The following is a 19,228-nucleotide window of genomic DNA, read 5'->3' on the forward strand; positions in this document are numbered from 1 at the left end:
AAAAGGCCGGGGAAGGCAGGGAGGGAGTGATGCGTCCCCAAATAGTCCCTTCCGGCGGCGCATCGCAGCCGCCGCTCCCATTGGCGCCGCTCGCCCGGATCCCTCCGCGCGGCCGGCCGGCGGCGGCAGGTGCGGGTATCCTTCCGCGGCGGTATCCTTCCGCCGGCGGGGGCAGCTTCCGCACGGCCCCGCTCCGCCATCGCGGCCCCGCTCCGCCCGCACCGCTGAGCCCGGCCCGGCCCGGAGCGCCCCGCCGCCGCCATGGCCCAGATCCTGCCCATCCGCTTCCAGGAGCATCTCCAGGTGGGCGCGGGGGCGGGCGGGCCGCTGTCTCGCTCCGCCGGGGGAGCCGCCCGGGGACGGTGCCGCGGGAGCCGCGCCGGGCCTGCCCGCGGTGCCTCCGTGAGGGCCGTGCGGCGGCCGGGCGCGCTCGGCGGGACGCTGGCCCTGCCGGCGCCCGGCTCGGGGAGCGCTTCCCGAAGGGCACCTCCCGGGAGGCGCCGGGCCGGGCATCCCGCCCTTTGCCGGTGCCCCGCGGGCCGTGCCCCGGCGGGGTGGGCGAGGCTGGCGCGGTGCCCGGGCGGGCCGGGCGGTGCGGGCCCGGGCGCGGGTGGCTCCTCTCGGCTTGCCGGAGCAGCGCCAGGGGGAAATCCCGGCCCAGCGCGGGGTCTGCGAGGCACGGGGGGGGGCGGTGAGCTGGGCAGGTGGCCGAGCTGCGTCCGTGTGCCGCTTAATTTTGTTTATTTGAATGGTGTTGAAGCCGCTGCGGTTCTAAGGCCGGGCTGAACCGTTCTGCCGGCGTTCCCGCTTGGAATGTCGTTTTCTGGAAGAAAAAGCACGTATTGCAGTGAAACGTGGGAGCTGCTGCGGCTCCCTGCAGTGCAGCTGTGGCAGTGCAGGTGCCCAGGTGCCAGCTCTGGTGTCCGCTGGCCTCTCCCCAAGCCCAGCTCTGCCTCTCATCGCGCCACAACCACACGCTAATAGTTTTATTTCCGAGTGATGGCATTCAGTTTCTCTAAGGTGACTTCCTGGAGGCGCTGGCGGCGCGTCCCGGGCGGGAGTGCGGGGTTACCTCCCGGAGCAGCGAGTGCCTCCCTGTCCGTGGGTGAAGCTGCAGCACAGGGAGGGGTGTGGAAGCGGTGATCCAGTTGTGCAATGGGCACTTCCTATCTGACAGGTCTGAAGGGCGAAGTGCTACGGGCCACGGTGCTACTAAGCTCGGTTTCACCGCTGAGGAGCTTTTTTTTTTTTTTTTTTTTTGAGGTGGATTTGTCTAATAAAAGCTGGCACACCTGGCCAAGGTCTCCTGGTGGCATGTGGTGCCAGTGTCTGTTTAGTTTGTGGGCTATGGTGGACAAACACTTAGTGATGGATTTGCATGATTTACAGTGACTTTTTTTCCTAACTCAAATGGAAAGCAGTTCATTTCTAGGCACCTTGTTAAAAGAAACACTGCAGACTACTTGAAGGCTACAGCTGTTCATAGTGTCTAAATAAAAGCTGCTTTGGTGGTTCTTTAGGTGTGTAGCTGAGCAGTGAATGATTTTACTCCAATATCAGTTTAAAAGCAGGCCAGAATTCATAGTTTAGGTGTCCCTGTACTGAGCAGCACTGACAGGAGAATCTCAGGAGCTGGCCAGAGCTTCACCTCCAAGCCAGTGCTTTGTCCTGGTGGTGGCAAAGCCCAGACCCAGGTCCTGAGGAGGTTCTGTGCACTCAGGTGAAACCCATCCCTCTGGGCAGCCCAACTCTCAGTCAAGCATTGTGACAATGCACCTTTGTGCATTATTTAAGCCCCAAACCTTGCATGTGACCCACTGCCAGGTCTCTAATGACATGAGTACTGTTACATAATGAAACTCATCTGCCTCACGCCAGAAGTGCTGGGAGCTTTCAGGCCAGCACTGTGGTGGAACAGGACTGTTCTGCCTCCAGACTGATCTATCTGTTTATTTGGGGTTGAATTTGCATTTTTCTCTGCCTGTACCTCTTCAGTGTGGAGCACTGGCTGAACCAGTATCTTTTATAGCTGCACACAGGAGCTGATCTTTTCTCGGATGGGTGTGCACCCCTCTGAGCCTGGGTGCACGTGGCTCTTGCCTTTGAACTTCCTCCTTTCATTTAATTGAAAAAAAAATTCAGAGGAATTTGGATTCCAGGAGTTAATTGCTTTTCTGCTGAGGTTCCTGACATAAATTCTGGGAGCAGAAACACTGATATTGCAATGTTTTTGCTATCCAGGCTGCTCCTAGGAAGTCTTCTTGGACTCAAGAATACAATTTCTTGAACTGTACCTGACCCACATTGTCTAGGAAACTTGTTTTACAGGTGTTGTGCAACACCTGCAAGTTTGTAGTGATATTTAATGAAAGATGAGGTACCCAGCTGGAGCCTTGGCCATAAAAAGCAGGTGATGGATTAGAATGAGAAAGTTCTGGCAGGCTGTTACTGAAATCAATCAATACACACAGTGTGATCCTAGTTCTCCACAGATTCGTTATTAGAGGTTAAAAAATGGTCAAGTACAAGGCTTGTCCTGGTGTTCAGCTTCAAGCCAGTCCATTAGCTGTTGCTGTTGGCAGCTTGGCTCTGTGACTTGGGAATGAAAAGGTGAAAGCTGCAGAAACCTTGTTCCTGAATGCCTCATCTCTTGAGGGGCACAGTGCTTTGTGCCCCAAATTGGAGCTAAAGGTGTACTTTGGACAAGTAGGTAACTTGGTAGGGAGGAGGGAGCTTTCTGGGGAGTGTAAAACCAAAAAGTGTTGTCAGGTTCCAGGGTTTGTTTGTCGGAGTCACAAGCTCTGCAATCTCAGCAGCCCCAGGTGTGCAGGCTGTTATCTGTGTGGTGTCTGTTGTACACCCCTGCCTTGCCACCGAGGAACATCAACAACAGGCTGTGCAGAAACTTCCCTTGGGAATTTTCAAGGAGGAACCTGATTCCTGTGCTATCAAAACTCATGTTATAAAACTTTATATAGCTGCTTCTTTTTTTTTTTTTTTTTTTTCCCCGAAGTGGCTATGAGGAAACAATCCACTGTGTATGTAGTGGGAGATCAGAGTTCAGTGTGTGGGATGATTGCAAATCTCGTTGCTCCTATCCAGGCTTCAGGGATTCCTGAAATGTGCCTGTGTGTGTTTGAGGGTGAAAGTAAAACAACTGCTTACTGTGGGTCAGGGGAGCTTTTCTAAGATGACAGGTTCTTGGTGAGTGAGAAGGAGCCAGACTAATTAGCAGGTGATGAACAGTGATTGCCACTTAATTTGACCACGCTACCCTGAAATATATAAACATTGAACTTGGACCAGGCCCACTGCTGTACTGAGTTAAGGCATTAATAAATACTCTTCTGAATCTAAATATTTCTCTAAGACAGTGCAGAGAAAACTGCCAGCTCAGGCTGTGCACTTGATACCAAGACAGAACTGCTCTTTTAACACTTGGAAAAGGGGGTTTGTATCTATTGTTCATTGATGGAGCAAACCTGAATGGCATCTGCGGTGGTGCTTGGATGGCTCTTGGAATCACAGCTGTGCCAGAGACTGAAACAGGACAGCCACAGCATCATAGAACAAAATATACAAATTCAATACTTTACTCTAAATATGACAAACAGCAAAATTCTTCCATGTATTGTGCTGACAGTGAGTTTAATGCAGCCTAAACCACTAAATCTCTGCTGTAACAGCATTAGTTGGAAGCAGTTACATCCTCTGTTGATAATACAAGTCAGGAATTGGAGAACTGTTTTGCCTAATGCTGTTTTGGTGGGATTCTTGCTCTCTGCTTCTTGGTGGATCCAAATTCCAAAAGCCAGCAGGTTCAGTGTATTCCTACAGAGGGAAAACACGTAACAGAGAATTGAAGTGCCTTGTGGAGAGAGAGAGATTGTGTGTGTGTGTGTCTCAACTAATTGGATAGGAGCAATTAGCTAAGCAGTTTATGAGCTGTTCTGGGCATGTCCCTCAGCAGGCACTGAGGTGCAGGGCCCTGCCTGCCTTGGTGGCTGTGCTGATTTAGTGCTTCCTGCTGGGATTGGAGCCTCAGCCAAAGAGGGGGAGTGGGATTCAGTGGTTCTGAACTCCAGTTCCAGCAGGTACAGCCTCAGTGGTGGAACTGAAGCAGTCCCACAGCACCTCTGTGGCTGCTGAGAGCAGGTGGTGCCTCGGCCTGCCGAGGGTGAGGCAGAAAATAGGAAGGATACAGAAACAGGAGAGCTCTTGAATGTTAGAGAGGTCCTTTATCTGTTGAAAACACGACTTCCTAGGCTGTCACAAGCTGTAACTCTTACCTTGCACTGGTAAATATGAAGTACTTTGCCATGGACTGGCTGTGGGACTCTCAGAACTGCAGGGAGTAACTAAGAGAGCATCACAAACACCAATGGTTTTGTGTTACTTACGTTTGCTTTGCTGAATTTTCATGTGTGGAATTAAAAGAGCAGGTCAAGTGTCTGCCTTGGTCAATCAAAGCCTAGGAAAGCATGGCCTGGGATAGAGTTAATATGATTCATTACACACTGAAGTGCTTTTCAAATAAAAAGGGAATTTTCCAGTTTAGTGGCGTTTTCCAGCTGTGTGATTTCTAGCAGCATGTAGATAAGGAGTGTCTGGGCAGGGGCTGAGCAGCTGCTTGTGGCCACAAGAGCAGTGGTTATATCCTGTTGAGTGTGAGAGTCGAGGTGAAATGTGTGCTCAGCACTTCTGTGCCCTTCCTCGTAGGCAAGGAGAAATTATCTGACAGCTAAGCAGACTGTCACAAGAAAGGGAACATTACAGGAAGGGGTCAACAAAGAGATTCCTGTCAGCAGTTTTACCATTCAGTTTGATGTCCCACACATGTGACAACTTCTCTGGCTAAGTTACCAAGAATGCACTTGAATTATCTTCCAGTGAAAAAACAATTCTGGTAATCAGACATTGCCTTACTACGTTACAATGACTCACGTCTCGGGGCTGCTCAGATAAATGCCATCACAGAATTCCATGGTTCAGCAGAGCCTGCAAGTGACTGAGGTATCTGATCTTGGGTGAGATGAGTCCTTTGGGGCGACAGCTCTGCTGAACACAAGAGTTGCTGCTGTCCCTGACAATCTGTTTCATGGTTCCACTCTACTGGAGCAGCTATTTCACAGAACACTTTATTCCTAACAGGAGTAAGTGATCTTTCCAACAAATGGTGGTGTAAAATAACTCCAACTGTAAATCAGTTGCCTAAGGACAGTTAGCAAGTTCTGCTTTCATATCTGCTTAAAAGCCAAGGAAGTGGGTTTTGTAGTAAAATATAGCAATGTCTGAAATTCCTTCTTTTTTTGTTTATGAATCAGTGAAATGTAGTGGACCTAGTGCAACATTAAATATTTGGGGGTCTTTCCCTTGTAATAAAGAGAAGAAGAGGTAGAAAATCTGCCATAAACCCCTGTACTCTTTAGCTGTAGTTCAACTCCTGAGTTTGTACATGGAATAGTATTGAAATTTTCAGAATAAAAGCCTTCAAAAAAATATTTGCTGTCATGTTTCCTAACAGTAATCTTCATCTCTGTTTGCTTTGCTTAGCTTTATAAACATGCCTGCCTCACTCACCTGAACTTCAGCCTGTTTGGGCAGGAAAACAACCTGTATTCCAGGGAATGATCTCTGCTTAGGAGTTCTGTGCAGCCAAGAAATTCACTGTTGGCTTTACCAACTGGGCAAGGAAGTGCCACTCCTGGCTGGTGACACTCTTGTGTAACCAAACACAGAGATTGTCTCTGTCAGCATCAGCTTCCTGAGCCTTGAAGCAGATGTGGTTCATACACTTGGTTTGTTGAGAAGAAAGATGAGATGTTGGCAGAAGGAGTTTGTGTACTTAGAAACCTTGCTGATGGTTGCACCTCCATCAGAAAACTTCTCCAGGCTTTCTTCAGAACTCCTGTGCCAGTCTTCTAAATCTTTGCAAGGAAATACCTCACCTTTGATAACAGAAATTTAAAGTGTCTCCCATCTCCCACCTGGGTCAGTGCCTCAGACCTGCCACTAGCAGATGGCAGTTTGCTGGAGATTAAGGTAAAATCTGTCTTGCAATATCCAAGCACCTTTCATGTGGTGGTTTTGTCTAGACCTCCCCAAGAGGTCCTGCCATCTGCTTGGACTTGCTGCTCTGATTTGTTCTGTCGACACCCTTTGAGTGTAGTGCTGTGAGTTATTGCCAGGCAGAGTGCTTGGCTCTCTGCAGCCGCCCCCCTCTACCAAATTAACGAGGAAATTTAATGCTTGATAAATGATTTGGCACTTGCTAAGCCTGCAGCCTTAGCAAAAGGAAATGCCACGTCCCAGTAAGTCACTCCAGCTCTACCAGATCAAACTCCCACATCTTCAAACCTTCCCTCCCTGCAGGGGTGTGATTGGGTTGTCTATAACCCTAGCTTATGTACAGTGCAAGAGGTCTAGAGGACACTGCTCAAAGTGTGAAAGGGACTTTTGAGCTTGAATTTAAAATCTTCTAAGTGGCTGAAAAACATGTGGTCAGGTTCTAGGATGCTGGACCTCAAACACTTGCTTAAATCTGAGAAAAAGAGTTCTGACTTGTCTGGGAGTTAGGGGTTGATTTTTATTTTTTTTTAATAGCTGTCAAATGCTGTCACCCAAAAGTTTCCTGGCTTTATTGTTAAAATATTCTCTGTGTAATCTGGATCATCCATCCACGTGACTTCTGTGAAGCTTGTTCTGTTAACTTGCTGTGCCATGGCTGAGATGTTACTTGTACCTCACATGTACTGTTGGGGAGCCTGGGCAAAGGGGAAGTGGAGTAAAACCTTCTTTATCAGGAACTGCAAACAGGCAGGAGCAGAGCAGCTGGGGCATGGCCTCCTTGGAGCTGCTTCAGAGCACAGTTGATAAGAGCTGAGTGCTCCAAACCAGCACAATCAGCCTAAAATGGCTTTGAAGGTCTCGCCCTTCTTGGGACATCTTGTTCTTGAAGGTCTTCCAGAAAGAAAAATATCAAAATATTTGAGCTGATAGTTCTTCTAATAGAAGAAAACTGGAGTTCTTAAGGTGTGGACAAGCTGGATATATGTGTGATATGACACGAACTGACCATAACTGCATTTTTGCTGTTAAAAATGCAATCAACATTGTTTCCCTACTGACAGCCTCCTCATACAGCAGCTTTGCAAAAGTGCTGTCAACTAAAGTGTTTTGTTGCAAGCTGTACAAGAAACGTGGGCATTGAAAGGCTTAGGGGAGCAGGCTGTGGCTCAGAGATGGAAGTGGTTTATTGATAACTTCTGTGTTAAGCAGGGCCATTGGTGATTTCAGTAGTGCCCAGCTCTGCCTCCTGCTGCGAGACAGGCCTGGGCTAATTGCTGGACAGGCAGCTTTTTTTAGCTCCACAGGGATAAAGATAAAGCTCAGACACCTCACGTGTGATGTTAAGCTTGAAATAGTGATAGCTGTCAAACCCAGTGGATGAGTTCAGGGAGGAAAGACCTCACCTCACTGGTGAGAGTGAGGGCTGAAGCTGCAAGTCCAGTATGGTGAGTTCAGTGTGCTTTAAGCCATGTGAGGGGGCTCAAAGATTGAGTTCTTAATGGTTAAGTTGTAAATGGACCTTGAAGACAAGATACCAAGTGCTTGAATGCTTCTCCAGGAAGCCTGCTGGGCTTAACTGAAATTGTGCAACACTGTGTGTTGTGCTGGTTTGGGGTAGCATTGCTGTTTTGTCACAAAAAAAAGGCAAAGTCTGATATTTCCTGTGACATTCACAAACACTGCTTGTGGCTATACCAAGGTAATAACTTAATGTTAAACCTTTTTCTTCTCTTCCAGCTCCAAAATCTGGGCATCAACCCAGCAAACATTGGGTTCAGCACTCTGACGATGGAGTCTGACAAATTCATCTGCATCAGAGAGAAAGTAGGAGAACAGGCTCAAGTGGTGATCATTGACATGAATGACCCCAGCAACCCAATCCGGAGACCAATTTCAGCTGACAGTGCTATCATGAACCCTGCCAGTAAAGTCATTGCATTGAAAGGTATGAAGTGCTGATAAAGGGCTGTTTGAAGTGGATGGAGAGCTTTCTGTAGAGCTAGTTTATGAGTGACTGAGGTCTCCCAGGTAATTTATGTGGGAGGATCCTGTAGCAATTTTTCACAGTTTAATGGGAGCTTAAGTTGAATGCATTTTCAGTTCTTCTGGAGGCAGCTGGGCAGGGAGCTTCAGCTGAGGCTTCCTGCCATTTTGCTGATCATTAGGATGAGTTTTTTCCTTCAGTCCAAATGCTTGCAGCTTCTGAGCAGGGAGAGCTGGAAGCCAAGTGTGGGCTTTAAGGAATCATGTTAGAGGGAAGTGAGACCTGATCTAAGGTCTATCAGCTAAACCTTTCCTTAGAGACAGGAAAACAAAGGCTCTAAGGCTGGGAAGGGGGGGACAAATATTCCTGAAGGCCTTAGTTTGGCCTTGCTGAAAGAAACCAGTGCATATTTTTTATATCAGCCAATGATAAGAGGAGTAAAACTATGCAGGGAAGACTTGTGTGGTGAAGGAAGTACAAGGTCAGCCAGCTTGGTATCTCTGATGTTACAGAGAGCAAGCATTCCTCCGGAGTCTCCAGAAATGTCCATCTCTTCCCCTCAGAGACCCAAAAAGCCTTAAGTGCAGTCACTCTAGAAATGCATGTATTGCTAATGCAAAGATTTGTATGTATCCAATGTTACCTAACTTTGACTTTAATACTGTGCTACTGTGTTTTGTCACAACTTTAATGCTTTCTTGTGTGTGCAGATGGTGAGTTACTTCAATTGACTGTACCTAGTACCTGTTGTGTCTTATGACAAGAAAAAGCAGAATAAAATGGCTCAGATTGGTGGTGCACATGGCTGAACAGTGGTGTTTAAGCAACTGAAGGCTTAAAACTCAGAGGTTTTTCATGCCCTCCCAAACAGTGGAGTCCTTAAGATTCCCAAAATTAATCCACTCAAGAACCCAAAGTGTACTTAAATCACTGGGATCTTGATACTGAGTTTTTTATGAACAGGACTGACCCTTTTGACTCAAGTCTAGATTTTGCCTTGTAATACACCTTGCGTAGCATGTAGGAATGTGTTACCTGAATGTCCTCTCCCTTGACCCTAAAGCTCCAGCTGCACTAGATGTGGAAACAAACTGCTGCCTGTAGCCTGAGTAACTCTGTAGTAGAGAGATTTCTCCAAGTTGTGGAGAAACTCCTGACTCAGCATCTTGCATCAGTTGCTGAACTAACTGCTTTGAACTAAACCAAGCCTTGGTGAGTGCAGGCTCTTGCCTCTGTGGCACTGTGACTTCCTCAAGCTGGGCTACAGTTAGTAACTGTAGCAGATATTCTGGCCTGCATCCAGTTTCATGGGATCTTTTCTGTTCCTCCTGGGCTACACTTACTTGTGCTTAAATAATTCTCTCCTGTAAGGAGTAGAACTGGTCAAAACCTTTATTATCTTCTCAACAGGAAGCAATAATTTCTTAGGCCACTGTGTTATAAAAACTGATAGAAATGACTGCAGGTGGCTGTTCAGGATGTTTGTATGCACCATTCCATGTGATTTGGAGAACTTTTCCTCTTGCCTTCTAGAGCTTGTGTTGGTCACTAGATTCCTTCCCTTGCACAGTTCCTGTCAGTCTGGTTTGCAGTCAGTAGCTGTGTATCCCATTAGTGCAACCCCAAGGTTTTGGTTAATTAGCCTGAATTACAAAAGCCCTCTGCCAACCTGACTGTTCCATGTTGTGCCCTTTTCATACTTAAAACAGATGTGGACGTAGCTTTTAATGCCACTGACATAGCTTCCCTCAAACTCCAAAGAGCCTCAGCATGACTGTAACCTGGTTTTGATGTATGTGAAGTATCCTCCAACCCATTTGTGTGGCTGAAGCTTTTGTCTCCTACCAACCCGTTCTCCGCATCTGTTTGATTGCTCAGTAGTGGCAAATCAGTAAAATCAGCCCTAGGAGTGTGGCCTGGTTCAAAGTGAAAGCTGATCCCTGAAGGTCTGCCAGTGTAGAACAGCTTTTTCTTGAAGGAAGTCCCCAGGGTTTAATGTCCTAGTGCAGCTCTTCTGCTCTGTCACGTGGCTAACGATGCTGTGTCTTCTAGCTGGGAAAACGCTGCAAATCTTTAACATTGAGATGAAGAGCAAGATGAAGGCTCACACCATGACAGATGATGTCACCTTCTGGAAGTGGATCTCTCTGAACACTGTTGCCCTCGTGACGGATAATGCAGTTTACCACTGGAGCATGGAGGGGGAGTCCCAGCCCGTGAAGATGTTTGATCGCCACTCCAGCCTTGCTGGCTGCCAGATCATCAACTACAGAACTGATGCCAAGCAGAAATGGCTCTTGCTGACTGGAATATCTGCACAGGTACTTTACCTCCAGGAAGATGTGGAAACCCCAGAGCTTGTCTTGTTGTCTCCTTCTACAGGAACAGGACTGATCTGTTTGTTTTATTAAATGTAAATGCTTGTCTCAATCTTCAGATAACAAACTTAAGTGTAACTGAAAATCTCACATTATTATAATTGGATTTGTAATGATATAAACACTAGTGCAAGGTTAAGAGTCTGAAGTGATGCTGTTGTAAGAGGAAGCTTGGAATGGCAGCATATTGACCAATATTAAATGAAATTACTGTCGCAGTGCCTCTTTGTCCTGACACTTGTTCTTTTCTGTGTAGCAAAACCGTGTCGTGGGAGCAATGCAGCTGTACTCTGTGGACAGAAAAGTGTCCCAGCCCATTGAGGGACATGCAGCCAGCTTTGCACAGTTCAAGATGGAAGGGAATGCTGAAGAATCCACTCTCTTCTGTTTTGCAGTAAGAGGGCAAGCTGGGGGTAAGGTAAGGCTTGGTTCTAAATATATTGTCATCTTTAGTGACTCACCCTGGTTCTCTGCTTCCAGGAGAACAAGTGGTTTAATGCAAAAAGTTGCATTTAAGGAAGAAAGTGAAGGACTGTGTCAGTCTGGATATGACATGTGGTGCATACAGAGCTTGGACTACCTGGTGTAGCAAGAATCTGTGAGTGGAGAAGTTAAGTGGCATGTCATGACCAGCCTAATTAGCTGCTTGAAACATGTGACTCTCAGCTTCACAGGCTAAGCTTGAGGGAAAAGCTGTGGTAATCATTCTTTGATGCTGATTCCTGGTATCAGACTCAACTAATTTCCAAATTGTTGGATGAAAATTTTTAAAAAGTGAAGCAATAGTGTTGCAAGGCTAAATAGTGGCCCAATGCTAATGCTAGAATTATGTAAGTTACAGTAAAACCAGAGCTAGATTCAGAGAAACATCTTCAGAACTGTCTTTGTAGAACGGGAACCAAGTTAAAAGAGTTCATCTAAAGTAACCTAACTGAAACTTCCAATTGTAATTAGGGGCAACTAAAGATCATATTTAACTGTTTCCCTCACCTCTGGTACATGAACACCTAGTGCCACACCTTCAGCCAGTGAAAATATTTAGGATGATTAACTTAATTTGTCTTTGCATACACTTGGGATTAAGGCTGAGCAGCAAGGGAATTGCTGTAATTTCATTGTTGAATCTATTGTTAAATAAATTAGATGCAAGAATTAATCTTATCTCTTGCACAGCTGCATATCATTGAGGTTGGCACACCACCCACTGGGAATCAGCCCTTTCCAAAGAAAGCTGTGGATGTCTTCTTTCCTCCTGAAGCACAAAGTGACTTTCCTGTTGCTATGCAGGTATGACAGCTGCAAACAGGTCTGCATCTTCTCTTGGTGGATGTGATAGGAGCAGGGCACTGGGAACCAGCTGGTTAATGTGGACCTGAGGGTTAGCCCTAAACTGGTGTGACTGCTGCTCCTGCTTCAGTAGTGGTGAAGTAAAGGTGGGGACAAGCAGCATGTTCTTATTTATGGAAGAAATATCCATATGTTTTAACTGCTTTTCAAGCTCTTCAAACGTCATTCTGCTGTGATAGTACTCAAGTAAAAATAAAACAGCACTTCTGGCTGTCCTGAAATGGCTCAGCTGTTTGCTGAGTCTCAAAAGCACCAACTCATTTATCCAGTGCCAAATTTGAGTGATCTATTTCTGTTCTGCAGATCAGTGACAAGCACGATGTGGTGTTCCTCATAACAAAGTATGGCTACATCCACTTGTATGACCTGGAAACTGGCACCTGTATCTACATGAACAGGATCAGTGGAGAGACCATTTTTGTTACTGCACAGCACGAAGCAACAGCTGGAATTATTGGAGTCAACAGAAAGGGACAAGTAAGAAAACTTGGCCTGGAAGCCACTTCTTTAGCTAATCCCACTGGCTCTTCATGATACACTGCAGGGTTCATATCTATGTCTAAAAATTTCCAGAAATGTTAACTTTGAACTCCGCTCAGAACATGTGAGGTCTGACAGTGTTGTGACCCCCAAAATAAATTTGCTGTTCTATCTCCATACACATCTCACTTAACTACTTTATGAACAAGTTATAACATTGTACAGCCATGCCTTTAGCCCACATTGATTTTGGGTGGCTTGAGCGTGGGGAATATAGAGCAGAAGACTTGTTCCTCTAGGACTGATTACTTAAGACATTGAGTAGGGGTTTTAGAAGATCCCTGTATCCCTGAAAGATCCATTGTATCCCTGTATTTCTACCTCTGCAAATACCTCAGTTAAACTATAAATTGCCTGCTTTGATGCAGACAATGGATGACATTGGTTCTTTCTAACCAGAGGTCTCTTTAATAAAATGACAAGTATGAGTTACCAAGGGATGAAAAACTTTCCATGAATACCATAACTTTCCTCTTAGAAGTTAGCTTAGCCTTTGGCTCACTTTTAATTTTTGGGCTAACTGGAGGTTTCCCCTGGTGGTTTATTCAGGTGCTCTCAGTGTGTGTGGAAGAGGAGAACATCATTCCCTACATCACAAACGTGCTGCAGAATCCTGACCTGGCTTTACGGATGGCTGTCCGCAACAACCTGGCAGGGGCCGAGGAGCTCTTTGCCAGGAAATTCAATGCACTCTTTGCACAAGGGAACTACTCAGAGGCAGCAAAAGTGGCAGCTAATGCCCCAAAGGTAAAGTGTTCAGAACAGCACTGAACTCTACTGAATTCAGCTTCTTGCTTCAGGAAAGCTCAGTGAATTTTTCTAGTGGCAAGGGCGCAACCTTATTGCTGCTCTTTTCCCAAGGTAGGACTTTGGTGCTTCACAGGTATTTTGGGTGCTGACACTGACTGCAAGCTGGATGATCTTAGAGTTTGTAAAGTCCACAGAGGAGAGGAGGAATAAATGATGAAGTAATGGCTACGATTCATAGTGTTTCTGGTTCTCACCTTTATTTCTCCAATGATGCAAAAAAGTGTCTGTGAAAAGACAACCTCTAGCTGAGGCTGCACCTGGAAACAGGATAAAAAAACCCAGGCTAAGACTAAATTCAGATGAGAGGAACTTGCTTGCAAGGCCAAGGGTGTCCTAATTCTGAACTTAAATCTGCATTGCTACTGAAATAAATTTAATGGGTTATTATAGCACATTTTCTGTCAAAGCATCTCAGTGCCTGAGCTGGTGTTCAGCCATATTGCTCCTGACATTCTGGGCTGGCAAAACATAGAAATGCTTGTGACACCTACAGTGACATTGCCTCCAGCTTCCTGAAGAAACTCTTGCCAAGCCACAACAGCAGAAAAGAAAATTGAAGTGGATTTCTCTCTCTCTCTCTCTCTGGCAGGGAATCCTGCGTACTCCAGACACCATACGTCGGTTCCAGAGTGTTCCAGCTCAGCCAGGGCAGACTTCCCCTCTCCTGCAGTATTTTGGCATTCTGCTGGACCAAGGGCAGCTGAACAAGTATGAGTCACTGGAGCTCTGCAGACCAGTGCTCCAGCAGGGCCGCAAGCAGCTCTTGGAAAAATGGCTAAAAGAAGATAAGGTAAGTTTGGGGTTGGTACCTTCAGAGCTGTGGGAGGGAAGGAACAGCACTGCCTGACAGCTTCCCTCCTTCCCAGGAAAACTGAGCTGGGAGCTCAGCAGTGACAGCAAATAGCTGAGCAATAGGTGCTCACTCTACCTGTCACTACGACTCAAATTACTGCAAGAGAATTGATGGATTTCTCATTCATTCTACATTTAAAATCACAGCAGGATGTGCAGAGCATGGAAAGCTCTGAGCTGCTGCTGGGCTTTGCCAAACCACTCCTTTGGATACTGACTGCAAGTGCTTTGAGCTGTGATTACTTCTGTGTAATTAATTGGAGAAATGTGCTGGTACAATGTGTCACCCAGCTCTTTCTAGCTCTGAAAATTTGTTTGACTGCTGTAGAACATGAGGAGCTGAGCCCCCTAGATCACTGCTGGGAGAGTCAACTCAGGCTGTCAAGATGGGCCTTAATTTTTTAAAGAGAAGTCCAAAAGGAAGAGAAGATAAATGAGGAAGAGGATGGTAGTGCATCTCAGCATGGCACTGTCAGGGTGGGCTGACTGCATTTCTGTTTCTGAACAGCTGGAGTGCTCAGAGGAGCTGGGAGACCTTGTGAAATCTGTGGATCCTACACTAGCACTTAGTGTCTATCTGAGAGCCAATGTTCCAAACAAGGTCATCCAGTGTTTTGCTGAAACAGGACAAGTCCAGAAGATTGTTTTGTATGCTAAGAAGGTGAGAGAAAATTAAATTGCTGTATCTATCCCGTGTTTAATAATAACTAGTGCATGTTCCAAAGTAACTAGAAGTAACTGTGGGGGAATCTGAGAGCCTGAATAGTATTTACTTTTGCCTCAAGTTTTTTATTAATAGTTACTGCTAGACTTCCTACATGTGTCTTTCCCTACTTCCCCATGTAGCCTTTTCCAAAAGAGGGAGATCCTGGCTGAGTTGTGTAATCTCCTGACAGTAGCTTTACTGAGCTCTATATTTAACAAGGTTGTGTGCTTTTGCTGAGTTCTCGCTTTTCATCACCTTCTCAGGTTGGATATACTCCAGACTGGATTTTTTTGCTGAGGAATGTAATGAGAATCAGCCCTGATCAAGGACAGCAGTTTGCACAAATGCTTGTTCAAGATGAAGAGCCTCTTGCAGATATAACACAGGTAAATAACTTTATTGCTGTGAGATGTTGACTTCAAAGCATTAAATTGGTAAGAGGAGCCTTACTCAAACCATCAGAGCAATGAGTTTGGATTTAGCTTTGGAAGCTGCATTGATGCTTAAATATACTTCCAGCTCCTAATCAAAAACCTAAATTTCTTTCTTTTTTTTTTTTTTTTTTTTTTCAGATTGTGGATGTCTTTATGGAATATAATTTAATCCAGCAATGTACAGCCTTTCTGCTGGATGCACTGAAGAATAATCGTCCCTCAGAAGGTCCCCTGCAAACACGTTTACTTGAGATGAACCTCATGCACGCGCCTCAGGTACGTGCTCAGGCTTCCTGGAGCTGGACATGGCAAACACTGGTGGCAGTGCTCAGGAACTGAGTGAAAATGTTCCCTGTTCCTTCTAGGTTGCAGATGCCATCCTGGGAAACCAAATGTTTACTCACTATGACCGGGCTCACATAGCTCAGCTGTGTGAGAAGGCTGGTTTGCTGCAGAGAGCACTCGAGCACTTCACAGACTTGTACGACATCAAGCGCGCGGTAGTTCACACTCACCTCCTCAACCCTGAGGTAAGGCATCAAACACCCTGCACCTACAAGTCCAGCCTTTAATAACTGCTATTCTACTCAGGTCTAAAATGCCTTGTGTGTCTTTGCAGTGGTTAGTGAATTATTTTGGGTCCTTATCAGTAGAAGACTCTCTGGAGTGTCTGCGTGCGATGCTGTCCGCTAACATCCGTCAGAACCTGCAGATCTGTGTCCAGGTAGCTTCCAAATACCACGAGCAGCTGTCAACACAGTCACTCATTGAGCTCTTTGAGTCCTTCAAGAGCTTTGAAGGTAAGTCTGTACTTCTGCAAGAGGAGCTGGTGCTCACCTCGTTGCAGATGTGTGTATGAAGGACTGTCTGTCTGCTGAAATCTAGAAAGCCATAATGAGCTTAAGAGTTAGGCCTCAAACTCTCTTGAAACAGATCTAAACCTTAAAGTTTACCTGTTTAGGATGGATACCACTATTCAGTTGCATAATTTGTTTTTCTGAAATCCTGGAAAATGTTTGGAGCTGTAGAAAAACCTAGAATGTTGGCCTTTTGCCTTTGTTCAAAATGGGTGTCTTAAACTTCTGTAGCCTTTGGGATTTGTACTTTCAAGTGAGACCAGCAAGTAATCTGTTGACTGTTTCTCTCCAGGTTTGTTTTATTTCCTGGGCTCCATTGTAAACTTCAGCCAGGATCCAGATGTGCACTTCAAGTACATTCAAGCTGCATGCAAGACAGGACAAATTAAAGAAGTGGAAAGAATCTGCAGGGAAAGTAACTGCTATGATCCAGAACGTGTTAAAAACTTCCTCAAGGTAATGTTTGGGTAACACTGGACTGTCTGGGGCTGTTTGGGGTTCTGACGAAACGTGGTGTGTCACTAGTGAAATGAGGCAGCTCTGTGAAAATAGATGAGTTTTAACCTTTGCACTTAAGGATCCAAGTGTCCTCAAACCAGAGGTATATGCCATGTTGACAGTACCTCCTAATAAAGTCTGAGCCTGGAATATTGTGTAGAAAATGACAATGTCAAGTCAGTTCCTCACTGTTCTTGCTAAGGTTAATCTGGCTTGAACTCCTAACCTGTAGTAAATGTACCAGCTTACCTAGAACTTGTTAAAAATGTCTGCTGTAAAATAGTAAACAGTTTGCTTAACTTGAGAACACCCAAAGTGCCAAATGAGTTGGTAACTTAATGCTTATTTATAGTGTAATCAACTCCAACTGAGCAACTACAGAAACAACAGATGAAAATAGTCAATTAGTTCCATAAATGCTTTCAGGGCTGATCTGTCTTACTCCTACACACTGAAATTTCAGCCAGGTGAGCCATGGTTTAGCTCTGCTGGGAGATGCCAGTCAGTGGGAATATATCCTGACTGATCCAGAGCATTGCTGGAGAGTAGGAAAAGGTGATGTGCTCCAAGTTCAGATTCTCTAGTCTTAGTACTGAGCTTATTGACAAACACAACACTCTGAGAAATACCTGAGCAACCGTGTGGGAGGGGAAAACTTTATCTGGGAACATTTCCTGCCTTCATGTTTGTTGGTTACATAGCATAGTCTTAGATTTTGCTGATCATATCTGAAGATGGCAAAACTCTTCCCAAGAGAATTCTCTAAAACTAACTGGTGTCACCGAGGTGTAAGGTATGTAATTTGATCAAGCCACCTAAGATATGTTATCAAGCTGTCAAATTCCTGATGAAAGTTATTGTTTTTTGTGCTGTTCCATGTCTGGAATGTGCAGGACATGTACCAGGTAAATCTCCCAGTACAGGCCTCCCTGTGTAAAGTCCTTAAGTGTAATTTATATGTAGGATTATATTCTGGGATGTGCATGTTGGAATAAGCAATCTGAAATATGCATCCGGAATACTGTCTGCCACATAGACTAAGCTTCTGTACTGTAGCCATTGTAACCTTATGCTGAAAGTTGGAATGCTTTTAGATAATTAATCTGGTAAGCAGTTTAAGTAGTACTGCTATAGAGCTTAATTCTTACTGTTCTCTAAATCCACAGTTAGGAGGTATCACATGACACATGGCACTCAAAGTTAATTCTGTATATAAGTTTTACATTATGAACCACAACTTAATCTAGTCTTGGTTACATTTCTTTTGAAATCCCAGAGTGCTAATCCTGCACACCAAACACCAGTGGCAACTAAAAATATTCTCTATAGCTTAGGCTTGTTATAGTTGTATTGTGTTGTAAAACTCTGTAGAGTCTGCCATGCAAAGGAGCAGGGTTAAACTCCAAAAAGCTTCTTGCTCCTCACACCCTGCAGTGGGTGTGAGTGCTCCCACTTTACATATTGCAAACAATTAGCTGAACAACAAGCTGTCATTATTTGGTTGACTGTTGAGTTTTGGCTTTCCAAATTCAGCTGCTTTGACAGTTTAAGTGACTGTATTATTTGTCTGCTTAAGTGCAAGAGCAAAACCAAATTACTAAAGCTCTTCTCTTTCTAGGAAGCTAAACTCACTGACCAGCTGCCTCTCATCATTGTGTGTGACCGCTTTGACTTTGTCCACGACTTGGTGCTGTATTTGTATAGAAATAATCTCCAAAAATATATTGAGATTTATGTACAGAAGGTAGGTGACAACTTGTCCCTTGGCTTCAGTGAGTCAAATTGATCCATTTTTACAGTATCATATATGACTACAGGCATCATGTCTAAGTGTTCTGCAAACAGCTTTGTACCTGAGACTGACATTTAAGTGGTTATTAGTGGCCTCCAGTAAATTAGCCCTGATGTGAGTCAGATCTCATTCTTCAGTCAGGTTAAGCAGTAGCTCCCACTCATGTGCCACTTGAAGGAGGAAGATTTGGAAGCATAACTTCGGAGTTGTTGGGGTGATTTTAAGTCTCAACATTTTGGAGTGGGGAGGAGGGGAAGTTTTCCTTTTAACTTCCAGCAGGGACAAAGTGGATTGCTCAGGAGCTCTTATGGGAGCTAAGTGAGCCATTAGGCTGGGATGGGAACACCTGTTGACTGAAGAATTGACTTTTAAGCTTGTTCAGAACCTCAGGAGGCTGGGAGTAAAGGCAGGAAGATGGGGTTAGTCTTAACAAGTAGAGTTCTGGGGATAAGTATTGCCTGCCCTTGCTCCCTGACAGCATCCTGACCTCTTTAAATGCTCCTGTGTAGGTGAATCCAAGCCGTCTGCCAGTTGTTATTGGGGGACTGCTTGATGTGGATTGCTCTGAAGACGTGATCAAGAACCTCATCCTTGTAGTGAGAGGTCAATTTTCAACTGATGAACTTGTTGCAGAGGTTGAGAAAAGAAACAGGTATTAAACTTCTACGAGTCTCTTATCAATTCCCAGTCTGCTGCTCATCCATCAGTGCATGTCACACAGCTAAAGCTGGTACTGACACAAGCAGAAGCTGCCACTGGGTGAGAACCAGCCCTAATTCTTGGCTGATGTGGGGATCTCTCCAGATAACTTTGGGGTGTTTTATTCATAGTGTCAGAAGGTTACACCTTTAGAATAATGAATCAAAATGTAGGTTAAAACAGAGCACTGTAAAACTCTGGTTTAGTTCCTGACTCTATCCTACACCAAGATTCGCTTCCAGAGTGTAGAAATTATGCAATT

The 19,228-nt window shown here is 45.3% G+C and overlaps 2 protein-coding genes across 3 annotated transcripts in view; one reads left to right on the plus strand and one right to left on the minus strand.

The window, feature by feature from the left end:
- PTRH2 (peptidyl-tRNA hydrolase 2) overlaps nt 1-19,228 on the minus strand; it is a 186,816-nt gene that overhangs the window by 153,822 nt on the left and 13,766 nt on the right. The window lies entirely within an intron of this gene.
- CLTC (clathrin heavy chain) overlaps nt 161-19,228 on the plus strand; it is a 30,176-nt gene continuing 11,108 nt past the window's right edge. The window contains exons 1-16 of one of the 2 annotated variants that reach the window (XM_053995814.1): nt 161-303; nt 7,807-8,014; nt 10,106-10,374; nt 10,688-10,849; nt 11,605-11,718; nt 12,082-12,255; nt 12,868-13,065; nt 13,718-13,918; nt 14,489-14,641; nt 14,950-15,072; nt 15,259-15,396; nt 15,486-15,650; nt 15,740-15,920; nt 16,270-16,433; nt 18,094-18,219; nt 18,777-18,919. In XM_053995814.1, the coding sequence (XP_053851789.1) occupies nt 262-303; nt 7,807-8,014; nt 10,106-10,374; nt 10,688-10,849; nt 11,605-11,718; nt 12,082-12,255; nt 12,868-13,065; nt 13,718-13,918; nt 14,489-14,641; nt 14,950-15,072; nt 15,259-15,396; nt 15,486-15,650; nt 15,740-15,920; nt 16,270-16,433; nt 18,094-18,219; nt 18,777-18,919 (2,561 nt within the window). In that variant the 5' untranslated portion in view covers nt 161-261. The remainder of the gene's footprint in view (nt 304-7,806; nt 8,015-10,105; nt 10,375-10,687; nt 10,850-11,604; nt 11,719-12,081; nt 12,256-12,867; nt 13,066-13,717; nt 13,919-14,488; nt 14,642-14,949; nt 15,073-15,258; nt 15,397-15,485; nt 15,651-15,739; nt 15,921-16,269; nt 16,434-18,093; nt 18,220-18,776; nt 18,920-19,228) is intronic. The other variant, XM_053995815.1, reaches the window with a different exon arrangement.

This window comes from Vidua macroura, chromosome 20 (assembly GCF_024509145.1).
Source record: "Vidua macroura isolate BioBank_ID:100142 chromosome 20, ASM2450914v1, whole genome shotgun sequence".
NCBI classification, from domain to species: Eukaryota; Metazoa; Chordata; class Aves; order Passeriformes; family Viduidae; genus Vidua; species Vidua macroura.